This window comes from Cottoperca gobio, unplaced genomic scaffold, assembly GCF_900634415.1.
Source record: "Cottoperca gobio unplaced genomic scaffold, fCotGob3.1 fCotGob3_290arrow_ctg1, whole genome shotgun sequence".
Taxonomy (NCBI): Eukaryota; Metazoa; Chordata; class Actinopteri; order Perciformes; family Bovichtidae; genus Cottoperca; species Cottoperca gobio.
In genome coordinates this window covers 170,093-187,280 of record NW_021166900.1, presented here as the reverse complement: position 1 = coordinate 187,280, position 17,188 = coordinate 170,093, and the positions used below count along the sequence as shown (strand labels likewise).

General features: G+C 45.2%; 1 protein-coding gene across 3 annotated transcripts in view; it reads right to left on the bottom strand.

Moving 5' to 3' along the window:
* The window catches only part of pot1 (protection of telomeres 1 homolog), a 47,017-nt gene that overhangs the window by 19,559 nt on the left and 10,270 nt on the right, over positions 1-17,188 (bottom strand). The window contains exons 2-11 of one of the 3 annotated variants that reach the window (XM_029427070.1): positions 14,600-14,882; positions 14,249-14,382; positions 12,934-13,006; positions 11,958-12,058; positions 8,045-8,152; positions 7,150-7,224; positions 6,523-6,649; positions 5,290-5,420; positions 4,893-5,186; positions 3,602-3,757 (exon numbers count right to left, since the gene is read on the bottom strand). In XM_029427070.1, the coding sequence (XP_029282930.1) occupies positions 3,602-3,757; positions 4,893-5,186; positions 5,290-5,420; positions 6,523-6,649; positions 7,150-7,224; positions 8,045-8,152; positions 11,958-12,058; positions 12,934-13,006; positions 14,249-14,368 (1,185 nt within the window). In that variant the 5' untranslated portion in view covers positions 14,369-14,382; positions 14,600-14,882. The remainder of the gene's footprint in view (positions 1-3,601; positions 3,758-4,892; positions 5,187-5,289; positions 5,421-6,522; positions 6,650-7,149; positions 7,225-8,044; positions 8,153-11,957; positions 12,059-12,933; positions 13,007-14,248; positions 14,383-14,599; positions 14,883-17,188) is intronic. The other 2 variants (XM_029427069.1, XM_029427072.1) reach the window with 2 other exon arrangements.

Sequence of the window (17,188 nt, the reverse complement as noted above, 5' to 3'; positions counted from 1 at the left end):
CACCAGCTCTGAAGCTTCAGGTCGAAGTCAGGATGTAGTTCACTGTATGAAAACCAGTGAACTCAAAGTGATCTCACCCGACGCAGAACTTCACACTCATTAGCTCGATTGGTGTTATAAGTTAAAGAACGTTATGAAGTGAACTAACAGCGGTTAGATGTGGTTATTGTGAAGAGCTCTTTAACGCCTCCAGGGTCGAGTGAAGATGTGCGTCACGGGCGCAGAGCTGAAAAGTAAACCTCAGCCTCACAGACGCAACGCTTAAACAACGCTACGACAACAAATGATCACTTCATACAACCATAATTAACAAGAAGAAATCAACTTCACTTAGGCAATTGGTAAATCAAGCAAATATTAAATAGTAACATCAGAGTCCGTTTCATCTGCATTCAAAGTGTAAAGTCACTGATGAATCCGTCCACAGGACGCAGAAGAAGCCCCCACTGTCAGACGTTAAACTGAGCCAACAGGAAGTCAGACAGCACTCTTGATTTATGACTCGCACGCACAAATAAATAATGGCTCCTCGTGTTGGATTCACAGCCATGAACTAAGTTTGATCTCCAACACAGGTCTGGATGATTAACAACATTTATTCTAATTTATGTTTATATATTATATATATATATATATATTATGTTAATATCTTTGGTGGAACAACTACGTTATCTGACTTTGAGGTATGGCGGTCCTTCAGAACGGTTTCATCTTCTGAAATACAGCGCACGCATTTCTAATTGGTAATGTGTTCATCCTTCTTTCCACACATTGGTGGGCTTCCATAGAAAACAACGTGCGCAGGTATTTGGACGCGTCCTTCGCCACCGGTGCGCGTCGCCTTCATCACTTCCCACCTGCTTTGTTGCTTCAAGTGTTTCACATCTTCGTTGTCATTGATTTTTGGCAAACGTAACATTAAACATCACTGAGCGTCTCCACACCGCCAACGTCTTGTTGTGATGTTTATCTCTTTAAGGTCGTCGTGACTGATGAGCTTCAGAACAGCAGCAGGAGTTCAGCTGCTTTAAATCAATGGATCTTAGACGACCTTCTTAACTGCGTTCAGTTCAGTGATGCGAGACAAATGACACGTATTTCTAATGTTATTTTCGTGGACACTTTTTCACTTTTGACAGATGAAACGATAAATACGCTTTTTGCACTATTTTCTGAAAATGTAGAGCTGCAAGAAAACAATTAATACATTAAAGGTCAGATGTAAGAATAACCCTTCGCTGCAGCTCTAACATGCATGTATAGCTTCTGTCCCTGCCTGTGAGTGCACACATCACACACGAGAGCATCTGAAGACAAAGTCAGAGCTGCTGCTGACCAAACATCTGAAGCCTGGAGGCTTTAAAGAGCTGAGGAGCTTTTAAACATTCAGTGGTGTTAAAGTCAAGGGTACAAGTAAAGGAGAAGTTTCACAGCAAACACAGAAGAGACATCTCTCAATAAAAGGGACTCTGGTATAAAAGATGCATCAGAGCAAATAAAGAAACAGAAAGTTACTGAAAGTACTCAGAGGACAACCCAACTCATTTGTCCTTAGACATATTCAGAGTGGCTGTGGCTGTGTGGGATTAGCTCTGCAGCAGGGGACTAGAGAACAGGGGGGTTTCTGGAGCTATCATTGAGTGATGTATCCGGTTATAAGAGAGTTATTTGTGATTATTACAGGGTGGACGTCCTTGTAAGGAAACTGTGAAAAGGACAAATGAGCTGCCAGCTCTCCTCTGTGGCTTCAATGGCTGTCCAGCTCCACAGGCCACGCTGACTACCAATGTATACAAATGAAAAGCACGACGACACCCGGGGAAACAAGAATAACAGAAAAGAAAAGGGCATTCATGGCTGTGATTGCAAGAACTATTAGACATAATACTCTGTCATTTGAGGAAAGAGAGCTTTTACACTGAAAGGGAACTTTATAAAGACAGTCATTGCATGAAAGGTCCTTCGAGCTATCCCTTCAATGATTCCAAGTGCTAACAGCTGACTTTCCAAAGAAACTTTCCCGGGAAAAAGACGACAAACCCAACTTTGTAATCATCTAAAATAAAATGCACATTTAGAAGTAAGACTGATGTTGTTCTGTACGCGTTAGCGTGAGGAGCAGATCTAATGAACAACCTGACGTGTCCAGGAGGTATTGTAGTCTTTGCAGGTGGCACGTGGAAGACCCACAGTTATCTGGTACGTGCACATCATGTTCACGTTTGTACTCATTATGTATCCGAAGCGAAAGCTCTGACGCCTCAGTGTTCATGAACATGAGCCGCTGGACCAGACAAGGTGCAAACATGTACTCTACAGACACGTCACACAACACAGAGGGCCCTGCCATGACCATGATGCTAAAACATATGTAATTAACAGCTCGTTACAGGTGTCATACATCAAGACTTCACATCAGCACAGCTGTGTGTGACGTCCTGCAGACACTCTGTACGACACCAGGAGGACCGTCCCCTGCTGACCCTGAAGGCAACACGGGTCTGCTCTTAATTGTCTGGGTTCTCCCTTGATGCATGCTTCAACCTTTCATTGAGTTTAATCTAAATCAGTTTGTCCCTCCTGCTGACACACACCCTCCATGTCAGTGTGAACTGAAAACTAAAACGATGCATTCAGGGTTAGATGTGTTCAGCAGAGCTTTGTAATAAATCCTGTCAGAGCAACAGGACACACAGAACCTGCAACTACACAATGTAATCCAATGTGACTTCACCACCGCCACGATGTCATTTATGTTTCACAGACCTGAATAAAGATGGATGTTTCCCTGCTGCACACACACACACACACACACAACACACAAACACACACACAACGATTTAATGATAATATAATGTGTATATGTCCACATGCTGCGTCGGTGTGAGCTCACGCTTTATTACCGAGGAACGCAGGAACACGGCTGAAGCTCAAGGTCTGCTCACTTTGAGTGTAAGTGCTTAAGATCCTCTGAACACTGCTGGTTAGTTTCCAGTCTCTTTCATCGACAGTGTAAAACTGTATAAATGTAAAACCTCCTTCATGTGTCGTCCACTAAAAGCACAACCTCAACAGAAGATCTGAATACCCCATAATGTCAGTACTCTAAGTTTCTGAAGGTCTATTATTCTTCTGTTGATGCCGCCTGGTGTGTGAATCTGGATTTACAGTATGAGCCTCTTCAAACAGACTCCATCCAAGAACACACACACATCAAAGTCAGCACCGACGAGCCTCATTCATGCATCTCCATCCTGTTGGGTCAAACAAGCCTCCTGCAGACAAACCAGCACTGCTGTGTCCCCGCTCACTGCTGCCCCCCACCCCGGTCGCTCTCTATCCTTTATTTACCAGACTTTGCCCGAGGCTGTGTGTTAACAAAACGTCTTCGTACTTTCATTTCCTGTTTGCTTCTACACACTGTTTACAGGCTTATGCACGTCTTAGACGCCAGATATGAGTGCTGTTGGACCTGCGATGCTCATCTCCGTGACGATAATGCTAATAAGAGGTAGAGGCGTTCGCTAAAGAGTTTTAACAATAGGTGTTACCAAGTAAAGATGAATACAATCCTTGATGAGGACATTTCAATAGCGATTACCTTCAGCTGCCTCGCGTACTCCACGTGGTTGTCATAGACGAGGACGTTGGCGATGAGTCCCTCTCGCTCTTGAGAAAAGGAGGACGGACCCTCTGTGACGTTGGGCTCAACCATCACCTTCAGGAGAGTGTGAGGACTTCTGGTTCCGTCCCACACCTGGAGAAAACAAACACAAACACATGACCATAAGATTCAGAAATACTACGTTTCATCAGGAACATGTCGCAGTGCAGAAGCTCAAGACGCTCCAACGTCCGCTTCACTGGGACTTTAACTTCCACTTTAGTGGCAACAATAACAAACAACATCAATACTTTCCTGCTGGTCAAAGGTCGTAACGCCCCCCATGCCAGGGAGGCTCTGGAGTTAAACAAGTGACTATTGTTGTACGGGAGAAAAGGGAAATGTACTTTCTGAAAGATTTATCCTTTATAGTTCAGGTAACTCCGCCCTCAATGTTCGTACAAAGCTCTTATTTGTGACAGAAGTCCAAATGTATTGAACCAAAAGATAAATGTCATCAACGCTGGCAGTAAATACAGAGCGAAGGCTGCTGAACAGGCGACGATCATCTCAGGTGCTTGAGGAAAAGTAAAACAATCTATTCTCCGTCTAATAAACTGTTATGATTTGTAGAAGATCCTCTCCGGGTTGAATGTGTTGTTGCGTAACAGCAGGCAGCACCCTCAGAGCAGCTTTAGAAGTCTGTGATCTGGCAGCAGAGACCAGCACTCGCTGCCAGATCCTGTTCACATTTATCTCCTCCATCAGCCTTACTGGCAGGAAACCAGCCCCCGCTTACAGACTCATTTCTGATCTGAAAATGGAGGTGGCTGGTTGAACAGCTCAGAAGCAAGATAAAACACACGAGACGTCTCCCACCGAGGCCACCTCACTGGGAAGTCCATTTACTACGAGGCAGATGAAGACGGAAGGCAAACCTTTATACCAAAGGGAGGATACAATATCAACGGCTTCAGTTTGGTACAAGACGGCAACGCAGCTTCTAAACAAGAGCCATTAACATGGACAACAAGAAGCGGAGCAGGTGAGCGTGGGCAACACAAACAGGACAGGAAGAACAAACGGCTACAGCCTGTGAGGAAGTGAGCATGAAACACAAGGACTAACGTGAGGCTGTGCAGACATCCTGTGAAACCCACCGACGCAAACACTGAAGTCAACCTGCAGAGATTTATTCCTGCTCCACTTCCATTGTCCAGCGCAAAACACAGCCTCAAAGTAAACCACCACCAGCGTCTGCACTTCACCACGCCCGAAGCTTTCTTACCCTCAGCAGGGTGCAGGTGGTGTCGACGGCAGCTTTGGCCAGCAGCTGGCAGGTCAGGTCGAAGTAAGCTTTAGGCTGAACGGCCGACAGAGCGATTGTGGGGGCGGCGGGGAGCAGAGCCTGGTTGGCAGCCCAGGATCGCAGCTCCTCGACGGTACGACGGTCCTCCTGGCTGAAGTGGAAGGAGCGGCTGGAGGTCCGCGGCTCCATGGATCCGCCCTCCACCCCGTCGAACGCCACCACAGAGAAACCGAAGGTCTTGACCAGCGTCATGGAGTTATTGAAGAACTGAGTCTGTGAAGAGAAACGTGGAATCACTTCAACACCACGTCACACAATGAGAACAATACGATACAAATCGACATGTACGATTGTAAACACGAGAGGTGTACTCCACCTTGACTCTGTGCAGGCGCACGATGTCTCCGATTTGATAGATTTTGGGATGGTCCTCCAGCTTCTCACAGAAGACGGTGCAGCCGATCTTCTCGTTGGACTGATCCGTAATCTTCAGGCTGGAGCAGAAGTCTGAGGAAAGAAAAGCTCCTGAGGTCAGAACTCTGAGACGAGCATGGAGAAGTTGATAGTGATGGAGCATGTACACGTCATCATTACTGTACATATTTACACTTTTCTTCTACGTTAGTTTCTTTATTGGACTAAATCCAAAGAGTCAGAAACTAGAAGACGACCAAATATTCGTCTCGTCTTCCTGGAGGCGCCAGGAGAGCAGCAGAGCCGGCACCCTGCAGCCAGGACCCGTGTGACAGCAGGGAGTCTGTGGCTGAACTCCAGCTAACTGAAGCTACGCTGTTTCAGACAGACATCAGAGAAACATCCTCCTGCAGCTGTGAGGACCAGAGGGACACGATCTGGGTTTCCTGTCAGACTCAGAGACCTTTCATTTTATTGTTTTTCACATGAATATTTCAAACTCTCAACAGAGCAGACTCTGTTCATATAGCTCACACACACACACACACACACACACACACACACACACACGAAAGATTTTCTCTGCTTTCCGTCAGTCAGCTGTTTCCTGTCTCAGAGGCGGGGGGGGTGCTTTATGGCTTTGGGTCCTTTTTACCAATAACTCTCAATCTTTCTCACATTTTTCAACACAAATCCAAAGAGAAGTGCAGCACGCTGCAGCGTCTCTGTCCGTGGTGCTGAAGAGCTCCTCTGGTTTAAACACTTCTGAGATCTTCGTAGATAAACTTGCTTTTTAAATGGATATTAAAACAAGTCGTGAAAATTAAGATTAACTTTATTCTTTATTCTTGTTGTAAACCTGATAAAATGTAGAAAATAATCAAAATCATTCTCAAAATATACTAATTATTCCTTTAGTGGAGAATATTAGAAGATTCTGTTTCGCATTAAAAATATATTTTAAATTTAATGTTCATTTAATAAAATAAACTTTATTATAATAATTAATACAATTTAAAAAGTAATAATTAACATTCATTATTCTGATAATGTTCTTTATATAACGACTTTATTTTCATCTAACATTCGTAGTTTTAAGAAATTAAATCTTTTTCTTTTCAAAATATTACAAAAGTATAAATTGAAAGTTTCTCTGTATTGCAGGAAGCAACACATCCTGTGGGGGCAGACGGACCTGTGCCGCGGGTCTTGAACGGCTGTTTGAAGAAGACCACCACTCCGTACACGTTGACCACGGATCCGGCCGTCAGCTCGTCCAGCCGGACGTACGTGTATTTAGGCGCCTTGGTCGCCCTGGAAACCTGAGGAGAAACAATATGTAGAGTATTTTCACCGCTTTACGCAGGATGACATGTGTTCATCGTAACACTTGGTGAATATGTCACATAACGTTTATCATGAGCGAATGCTTTACGTTCCCTTACGTCCTCCGTCGCCGTGCAGCGTGCGACCTGGAGCTTTCATTCATGATGTTTCTACAGCAGCTCTCACACTCATACATGTGGGACCGTCGGGACACAACTTGTAATTAACTTTCAGAATGGAATTCATTCTTTTAAGACTTCTTTCTCAAAACGTTTAAACTGTCGTCCCTAAGGTTGCACAGCTTCTACTTGATTTCTACACGTTGGAAGCGTTTGGTTGCAGTTATTAAAAGCTGTGAAGACGTTAGACCTTCCTCCTCTCCTCATCATCACCTGCACAGACCTCTGCTGAGACTCTGGTGCAGCCGACGCGTAGCATCCTGACACTTACAAGACCTCCACAACACACTCCAACGCTAACCAGGCCTCTGACTGACCTCAGCGCACAGCGGGGAGCTCCTCTTGGCGGCCGGCGGGGATCTTGGAGGAGGCGGAGGCGGGGGGCGGGACACCTGAAGGACGGAGACAGAGAGGACACATTACATCCTCCACTGATGCTGGAGGAAACGAGTGAGTGTGGAATATTATATGTTAAGCATCAACTGTCTCAAAGGATATCACCTGAAGAACGTTCCCTCAGAACACTACGAGATATTACAGTAGGTAATAAAGAACGGAGCGAGGGGGTGTTCAGAGAACCCCCCAGCCTTACCGTCGCAGGGTACGTTGGATATGTTACATCGAGCAGTCGCTTGCATCTCTGAAGTCAAATCAGAAAACGCATTCAAATCATACATTACAGTGTTAAATGTATGACTTTAATGTTTTTATTATTTATCATCATGTAGGACCAGACTCTGTGTGTGTGTGTGTGTGTGTGTGTGTGTGTGTGTGTGTGTGTGTGTAACGTTTCATGCCTGATGTTTTGTAAAGTGTGCAGAGACTCTGAGTCGTGTGCACGTGAAGTGAAGTGAAGTTGAAGTCACAGATCTACTATTATAATACGTTGGTTGGTGTATTTCAGAGCACAGCGAGCCACAGCAGCTGCCTGGAGACCGACACGTGTTTAATTCAGTCGTGTTTCAGTCGTTTTGTTTGGTGTGAGAGCAGCAACAGTTCAGACGAACTGTGCAACACGGACTGAGGCCTCGTCCACACGTACACATTTGTTTGGCTACGTCTGTTATTGAACATAAACACTGAGAACAGTTTCTGAAACTCTTCAATGACCTGAAACGTTGTTTGACCGAAAGGCCAAACAACAAAGAGAAAGGAAACGTGTGGATTAAAGCCGAGTCTTTTCATAGAACTCAGGTTTACACAAGTCCTCACATAAACGCAGGCGCCGTCTCCCAGCAGCAGCAGGTTAAAGGGGTGCAGCTTGTCCTTGAGAGCCGTGGGAGATTTACCCACAGTGAAGCCGGCGGCCGCGACCACGTCCTGCAGGAACAACACAAGACGAACAACGAGCGGAGAAATCAGGGATTGAAAACTGAGAGCACAGAGAGGATGCTTCTTCCCAGAGGCAGGACAGATTGAAGCGGCAGATGTTGCATCTTCGGAGACGTTAAGTAAGACGTGACAACAAGCCGCCGAAGATAAGCTGGTGTGAAAAGTGGAGATTGTCTTTTGTTCGGCGTGTCAGCTCCCCCTGAGACGGCGTTACAGCCTGAGCCCAGGGCTGACAAAGGGACAGCAGATAGTCGGAATAATCACGTTACAGAGGAACGCCGAAGACACCGCTTCCTGCGTTCAGCGTGCTTTACGGCGACGCTCTGTAAACAACTCCACATGTATTTATCAATGTGCATAGATGTGAGTTAGAGATGTCTGCCTCTCCAACAGGATGAACTAGTTGGTGCTCAAAGAAAACATTTGAAAAACAAGAAGTCGCGAGTTAATGACCGAAGGAGATGTATTCATTAGTGGAATTATATTTTATAGCTTTAATCTGCAAAGAAGCTAATGTTGACATACAGCAGGTACAATGATTCCCTCAGAGACGGAGCAGGTAAACCATCAACACACACACACACACACACACACACTATGTAAATGAATTCCTCTCATCCTACAGACTAATGTCACACTCATCAACAAATCACACAATTCACTCCGCTCATTAACTTTATTCAAATCACCGGCTTTGTGGAGCAGAAAAATACATTTCCCACAGACACGCCTTTCAAATAGCCAAGCGCCGCTTTTATAATGAAAATAACATTTTGCAATCTCATCAGCAGCACATGAATATTTATATTATAGGAAGGCTTTCAAACCGTTTCTCATTCATCCCCTCACGTGCTTCAAACTCCTGTCTGTCTGACGAGGACACCGTCAGCCGACGTGCGTTAAATATAAGAAATCGTAAGTTATTCCAAGAGGCCTCCCGATATAATGACTCAAGACATCAGGCAATAAGAGGTCGGATAAATAAGTTGTGGTTGCCGATGCCAGCAAAATTAGGAAGAATTAAATTGTGTTCCATATAGTTTGATTCCACTTTTTATTATTTGCTTAAAATGACTATAAGGATCAACAGTCAAATCGTCTTAAGGTCAAAGGTCAGGCTACAGAATGAACCTCCTCAGGTCAGCGAGGAGCTCTGAGGAGCCTTCTAGGGTTACATCACAGGTAAACAGGTGATGCAGGACGCTACATCTCTGTATTCACTTGTACTGTTCATGATGTTCTCCTTCATCAGGCTCGAATAAAGCTTCAGTGGAGACTTCACTTCCCTGTACTCTGATTTTAAGAATCATCTTCACACTCCAGGGAAAGATTCGGCACCATTTTCTTTAGAGGAACACGCGGATGCAGAGAAGATACATTAGAGAACAGATTATTATTTTCAGTTGGCTTTTAATAGATTTCTTTTTCCATTCACGTTTCTACTTTGTTTTTTAAATGCAATTAAAAGTCTTTGTGCAGCAACACGTCTTCATGTTTCACATAATGAGGTGACGCACTGTGAACGGCTGAAGGCTTTAAATGTGCAACATATGTTCTGTTACGCTTTAACTGCAGAAGCTTAACAGCAAAAACAACAGCGACGTGGAAACGAGTGAGAACAGTGAGTGAGTGAGAGCAGCAGTGAGTGAGTGTGAGCAGCAGTGAGTGAGTGAGAGAGGAACAGTGAGTGAGTGAGAGAGGAACAGTGAGTGAGTGAGAGAGGAACAGTGAGTGAGTGAGTGAGAGCAGTGAGTGAGTGAGAGCAGTGAGTGAGTGTGAGCAGCAGTGAGTGAGTGAGAGCAGCAGTGAGTGAGTGAGAGAGGAACAGTGAGTGAGTGAGTGAGGAACAGTGAGTGAGTGAGTGAGAGAGGAACAGTGAGTGAGTGAGAGAGGAACAGTGAGTGAGTGTGAGCAGCAGTGAGTGAGTGAGAGAGGAACAGTGAGTGAGTGAGAGAGGAACAGTGAGTGAGTGAGAGCAGTGAGTGAGAGCAGCAGTGAGTGAGTGAGAGAGGAACAGTGAGTGAGTGTGAGCAGCAGTGAGTGAGTGAGAGAGGAACAGTGAGTGAGTGAGAGAGGAACAGTGAGTGAGTGAGAGCAGTGAGTGAGAGCAGCAGTGAGTGAGTGAGAGAGGAACAGTGAGTGAGTGAGTGAGAGCAGTGAGTGAGTGAGAGCAGTGAGTGAGTGTGAGCAGCAGTGAGTGAGTGAGAGAGGAACAGTGAGTGAGTGAGAGCAGTGAGTGAGAGAGGAGCAGTGAGTGAGTGAGAGCAGCAGTGAGTGAGTGAGAGAGGAACAGTGAGTGAGTGAGTGAGGAACAGTGAGTGAGTGAGTGAGAGCAGTGAGTGAGTGTGAGCAGCAGTGAGTGAGAGAGGAGCAGTGAGTGAGTGAGTGAGAAAGGAACAGTGAGTGAGTGAGAGAGGAACAGTGAGTGAGAGCAGTGAGTGAGAGAGGAGCAGTGAGTGAGTGAGAGCAGTGAGTGAGAGCAGCAGTGAGTGAGAGAGGAGCAGTGAGTGAGAGAGGAGCAGTGAGTGAGTGAGAGCAGTGAGTGAGAGGAGCAGTGAGTGAGTGAGAGCAGTGAGTGAGTGAGAGCAGTGAGTGAGTGAGAGCAGTGAGTGAGTGAGTGAGAGCAGTGAGTGAGTGAGAGCAGTGAGTGAGTGAGAGCAGTGAGTGAGTGAGAGCAGTGAGTGAGTGAGAGCAGTGAGTGAGTGAGAGCAGTGAGTGGGTGAGAGCAGTGAGTGGGTGAGAGCAGTGAGTGGGTGAGTGAGAGCAGCAGTGAGTGGGTGAGAGCAGTGAGTGAGTGAGAGCAGTGAGTGAGAGCAGCAGTGAGTGAGAGAGGAGCAGTGAGTGAGAGAGGAGCAGTGAGTGAGTGAGAGCAGTGAGTGAGAGGAGCAGTGAGTGAGTGAGAGCAGTGAGTGAGTGAGAGCAGTGAGTGAGTGAGAGCAGTGAGTGAGTGAGTGAGAGCAGTGAGTGAGTGAGAGCAGTGAGTGAGTGAGAGCAGTGAGTGAGTGAGAGCAGTGAGTGAGTGAGAGCAGTGAGTGAGTGAGAGCAGTGAGTGAGTGAGAGCAGTGAGTGGGTGAGAGCAGTGAGTGGGTGAGAGCAGTGAGTGGGTGAGTGAGAGCAGCAGTGAGTGGGTGAGAGCAGTGAGTGAGTGAGAGCAGTGAGTGAGTGAAAGCAGCAGTGAGTGAGTGAGAGCATCAGTGAGTGAGAGCAGCAGTGAGTGAGTGAGAGCAGCAGTGAGTGAGTGAGTGAATGCGAGCAGTGAGTGAGTGAGTGAGTGAATGCGAGCAGTGAGTGAATGAGCATCTTTATTTGGATGTCCCATAGTGAGTGAGTGAGAGCCGCAGTGAGTGAGTGAGAGCAGCAGTGAGTGAGTGAATGAATGAATGCGAGCAGTGAGTGAATGAGAGCAGTGCTCTCATTCACTCACTATGGGACATCCAAATAAAGATGGCGGCCTTGTTAACACTCAGCATCAGAGGAGAGAAACCGAAAATAACTCAAACTGTAAATATGATTCAGTCGTCATCATCGTTATCTCAACATGTTTAATTTAGATCACACACCTTTAATATAGATCATTAAATACAACACTCACATGACTTCACAACAGTGAGAAACCGTAAAGCGTCATCAGTAGTAACTATAATGTGGATATGTATTTTATATTATGAATATATATTTCTAGTCCTTTGATCTAAAGTAAGAGAAACATCTCCTTCAAGAGTAAAGAAAATACACACCAATTGTTTTACCTTCACAGGTGTCTGTGTAAACGTCAGATCTCTGACGCACCTACCCCTTGATTGACAGCTTGATTGGAGTCCTTGGCCAGCGCTCCCAACAGGATGACGTTGATTGACGGGTTCGGAGACGAGGCGTCCGGCGGTGAATCTTCTTCTGCAAAACACGATGAGGCGTTCAGGTGATGATCATGTATGACACATACAAATTGCACATGTGGTCATGAATTTGTAAACATTAAGTGACAATGGCAGGAACGTTTCCGCTCCAGAAAACTGTCAACACTATTATTCCATCAGTCGAAACCGAAACCTTAAGTTATTTTTCAAGTAAAAATACAAACAATTCTTGTGAATATCTTTGGGTTTCAGAATGATCTTTAAACATCTGACATCTTATAGACCAAAAGAATAATTGTTCAATTAAAAAGATAATCAGCAGATTAATTGAGAATAAAAAATAAATGGATATTTGCTTCCCGACTCACGTCATGAGTGAGTTTCAGCTTCACACACACACACACACACACACACACACACACCCAACATGTGGGGACAAGAATCCTGTAACAGCTTCGTCTTCTTTTAATCCGATTCCTTCAATTGTTACAATTTCACACCAATGTTTTCTTAACGGGACAGAACGGGCAATTCTGAATCCGAAACGCTTTCACACATTACGTCTCAGGTTTCTCTGTGTCACAAACACAAAATCCCACAATGCAACAGACTGTGAATAAACCAACAATCCAGGAGAGGTTGACCTGCTCATCCTGCAGCTGGGAGGCACAGGTGAGGTGTCAGAGTTTAAAGGAAGGATGTACCCCTCCACAATAAGAGTCTCAGTCTGGCGGCTTAAGGATGAAAAATAAATAACAATGGCCACAGACAAGACAACAATGGCCTTCGTCTGCTTCTACAATCCAGACCGGCCACACACACACACACACACACACACACACACACACACACACACACCTTAGACCGACTGTAGTAAAACCAGCCGACACACACAAACAGACACTTGATTACCTTGGATGATAATCTTCAGGATTAAGTTGTCAGATGCTAACGACACCAACGGGCATTTACGGACCACTTTCCCCTGGAGAAATAAAGAGAACACTTAACTTAGACAAACCGTTGAGTATTCAGGTCTCACTGAGGGCCTGTCAGCTGATCAAAGCCACGTCAGAGAAGTGAGCAGCGTTGATGAGCACCTCGTGGGGAGCTGCGAGACAGACGGCGGATTATTCTGCCGCTTTGCTTTTCATAAATATATTTCCAGCACTAATCAAGAACTAGAAAATAGCCTGGCGTAAAGCAAAGTAGTGAACAGGTGACAGATAAACACATGAACATCAGGGCAGGAAATGATTGAGCTCCACAGTGTGAAGAGCGGCACAAAATATGTTTTCAGTGAGTTGATGGTATTTTGGTGCGAGTTGGGTCTCGCAGAACCGAGTCAGGATTCAGAGGCATCAGAACAGAGAGCAGCTGCACTGCAGGTTTGTCTTGTTGATGCAACAGAGGTGGTGTGAGCTCTTTCCTTTGTTCTGAATGAGCTGCAAGTGATCTGGACACTTTGTGAGAAGACCTGTGCCATCAGAGCGTAAGAGGAATCTAACCTACTTGTAATGCATGCAATAAGCTGCTCTGCGAGGACAAGGTCTGCCCGTGGCAAATATCTGTGTGTGAAGGAACACTGGCCTAGTTATGCTCCTTACAGGCGGCTGAAGAGCTTGATCAGAGTTGATGGTAACACAGACTCCTTGCCTGAAGTAATAGAGTAGATCCAGCCACGGAGGAAGAAATACTCTCATCTTGTTCTCGAGACTAGAGATCGTCTTAGAGTTTAGATATCGTAATATGGTCTTCGCCTGGTTTGAAAGACGACATTTCTGCGTTTATTTCAAACTGTTATTGGCCTTTACCCACTTATTCATTATATCCACATTTCTGATGCACCAATAGTCACTAGAACATCGCTGCGATGTCCATATGGAGGTATTTGGTCACCAAGCTCTAACAGCTAGCAACGCTCTGTTATCCATCCCTCAAAGGTCATGCACTACATGTTTTAGTATCGGCATCAACATGTGTAGCACAAGTAAAAGTAGTCATTATGCAGAATGGCCCATTTCAGAATATTTATTGTATTATATAATAAATATATCATTTATAATAACCCGTCCCCGAGAAAACAAAAAAAGGTTTTTATCTTAACTGTAATAATACATAATCATTTGTTTGTTTTATTAATCAGAATATGCAAAGTAACTAAAGATATCAAATAAATGTAGTGGAGTATAACATATTTGTACTTTGTACTGTGCTCTTAACAAACCTGGACTGTTCTGTTGGAGTAGTCTGTGCTGGTGCTGATGAGCGAGATGGGAATCCTGGTCAGGTGTGTTGGTACCTGGGCGCCTGGCCCCGCCCCCTCCGATAGCACATGGACCGGCATGACGTCAACGTGACCTGAGGGACATGAATCCAAAATTAATGTTTGAACCAACAAACTGGGTGAGTTTAGGGTTCGGTTTAATTCTAGGTTTGTAAATAACGATGTCACCAATGAATCATCTGAAAATGTTGCGTTTATCTGGTTTGGTGAAGTGAAGGTCACCGACTTCAATCTGTCATCCGTCTAAGAAGACAGGACACACTGCTGCTGGCAGACTGCTGGACCAAATACCTTTAAACGCAGAGATCCCAGGTTGGGTCTGACTGTCCACCACAGACGACTCATTACCGGGATAAACCCTCCGACAGGAAACGCCAGATCCATGTCGACAGCACGGCGGGCGGGTTAAAGTCTGCGAGGCGTTTCAGAGAGGAACCCAGGAAAGTGTTGGCCGTGTTCCCAGCAGGTAGCACGTTGCTTCCTGTCAGAGCTCGTTAGTTTGATTTCTGGCAGATTTGACTGGAGAGTCCCTCGGTGGTACCTCGTCGACCCCAGACAGCAGAGCGGGAACAGCCTGCGAGGTACAACGAGCTGTTCACTCGGCCGTACAGTCAGCTGCTCAGTCAGGCGGAAAACACAGCCAGGAAAAAAAATATCTAATAAATCTGATTCCGACCTGAGGGGAGGACCCTGAGGCCTGCATAAGAACGAGTGATTCATTGAAGAGCAGCTCTGAAGGTACCACAGACAACTTGTGTACCTGCAGTCTGTCTGGCCCCAAAAGCATCACCAACCTCCCAGAGCTGGTTCACACACTGCCTACACCTGCAGCTCAGAAACATTTCCCCAGCTTTAAACAACAAAACTAGTGCGGGGTTGTTACCTGTCCCCTAGAACGACATACTTCTTAGTGGGTGCACACTAGACCCAAAGCTGACATCAAGTGTCTGCTCAGATTCTTCGTTCGTCTAATTGTGTCAATTTCGACGAGGAGTTCTCAGAGTTTTGATGACCGAGGGCCAATTTAGGGAGCCAGCATAGGATTTTGGGCTGCACAGGAAGTCAGAGTATTTTGATCTCATAATGTCATTTAATATTAAAGTCTTTAAACAGCCTGTTTGCAGATATGCAGATTACATATCTGTCTCCCGAGGTCCGACGAGTTGATCAGTTATTCCTGTCACCTCCTCTTTTCCTCAACTATACTGTGTGTATTTCCTTGGTAGCTGTTCCCTCTCTGTTCCATATTAAACTGCAGAGTGGTTCACCAACATCACTAACTTTAGCTAACAGCACAAGCATTGATGACACACTCGTGAGGTGCTGTTTCCATGCAACCGGTAGCTTTCTGCATGCAAGTTTCCTGACGGCACGTTATGGTGGAAATGACAAACTGTTGTGTTGTATTTTGTTGGCGGATGTTTTATATCTAACTGATGACATCGAAGTACAGCGAACGTTTACTTCTCACACTGACAGGAACATCGTGAATCAATGAAAGGGCTCAAAGGGATGAGATGTGCTTAAACGTTTCATTATGGCCTCATGAACTAACATAAAACTATAAGAATATGTCAATAAGACATCCATTAAGATGGCATACTGTAATGTATAATTCAATCATCCAGGGTACTAAGTGTCTGTGTTGAGTAACATAGAGGTTATCACAAAAACAAACCCACCTGTGGGATACGATCCTGACACCTGACCCTGCAGGAGCGTATCCACCTGGAGCTGCTTTGTCAGCTTCAGCAGATGAACGCTTCAGACGGAGCTCTACCCGTCATGCAGCAGAAAACATTTCAGACCACCAGTCGGCTGTAAACAGTCGGCTGATCCCCCGCGGTGGGAAAGCAGCTGATCCCTGCCAAATGTCCCCAGTGCCACCACGAGCAGACGGCGGCATTCCTGCTCCTCTAAGCATCACCGAAACCCAGCGCTCAACTGCTCCGGGACACTCATTAACTCTGAGGGTAACTCAAGTTCATCCCAACAACATGGTTCATGAGGAGGCTGCGAGGGATAGAGAGAGATCTCCAAACACAAGCTCAGTGCAGGAGGTGGGATTGCAAACCAGACACCAGTGTTGGGGAAGGGAGGACGCTCGATGACAGATCTGTTCCCTCACAAGCGTGACAAAGTGCCACTGAGCAAGGCACAGAATCTTTGGATGGCTTAAAACATTTTATTTGAAATACAAAATGCATTAAAACTAGTGAGAAACAGATAATCCTGAAACCAGGAAGAGAAGTGAAGAAGTAATGAGGATAATAACATTTGAGGCCTTTTGGATTCAACACTATAAAATGGTGACATCGTGGTGAAGCTCAGGCTGCTTTCAGTCTTTGTAAATAAAGTTGAGTAACAAAGCTGAGAAGTAACCTGAAGGTCTGAGCTCTCAGAATAAAACAAAAAAAGCCAATTTTGCAACCTGGCTAGAAAATACAATGACGACTCTAGAAAAATCTAAAAGGGAATAAAACAAACTAATTTGCAGGTTGGATTTTTGCACCTGAATCAGTACTTGTAGGTCATGACCTCAGGTATACAGATATGTTTGAAAACTGATATTTTCCTCTACAATTTGAGTTTTAGGTTGAGCATTTGGGAAACAATAACATCACCACCAAAATACATGCATGCCTATTTTTGCTTTGTGTAATGAGCATGCACCTGAAATGGCGGCGGCGGCGGCCTATCAGCGACGCTAAGCAGCAACTCCATCTCGTCGGCCATCCAAACATATGAATGAACATTTCCGCTTTCGGTTTCGTCACAGCACCTTGGGCCGTGTGCCAGATAGGTGTTTAATAAATGAAAGTGAAAAATAAGTGTCAAATAAGTAGAATTAAATAGAAAAACTATTATTATTTGAGTTAA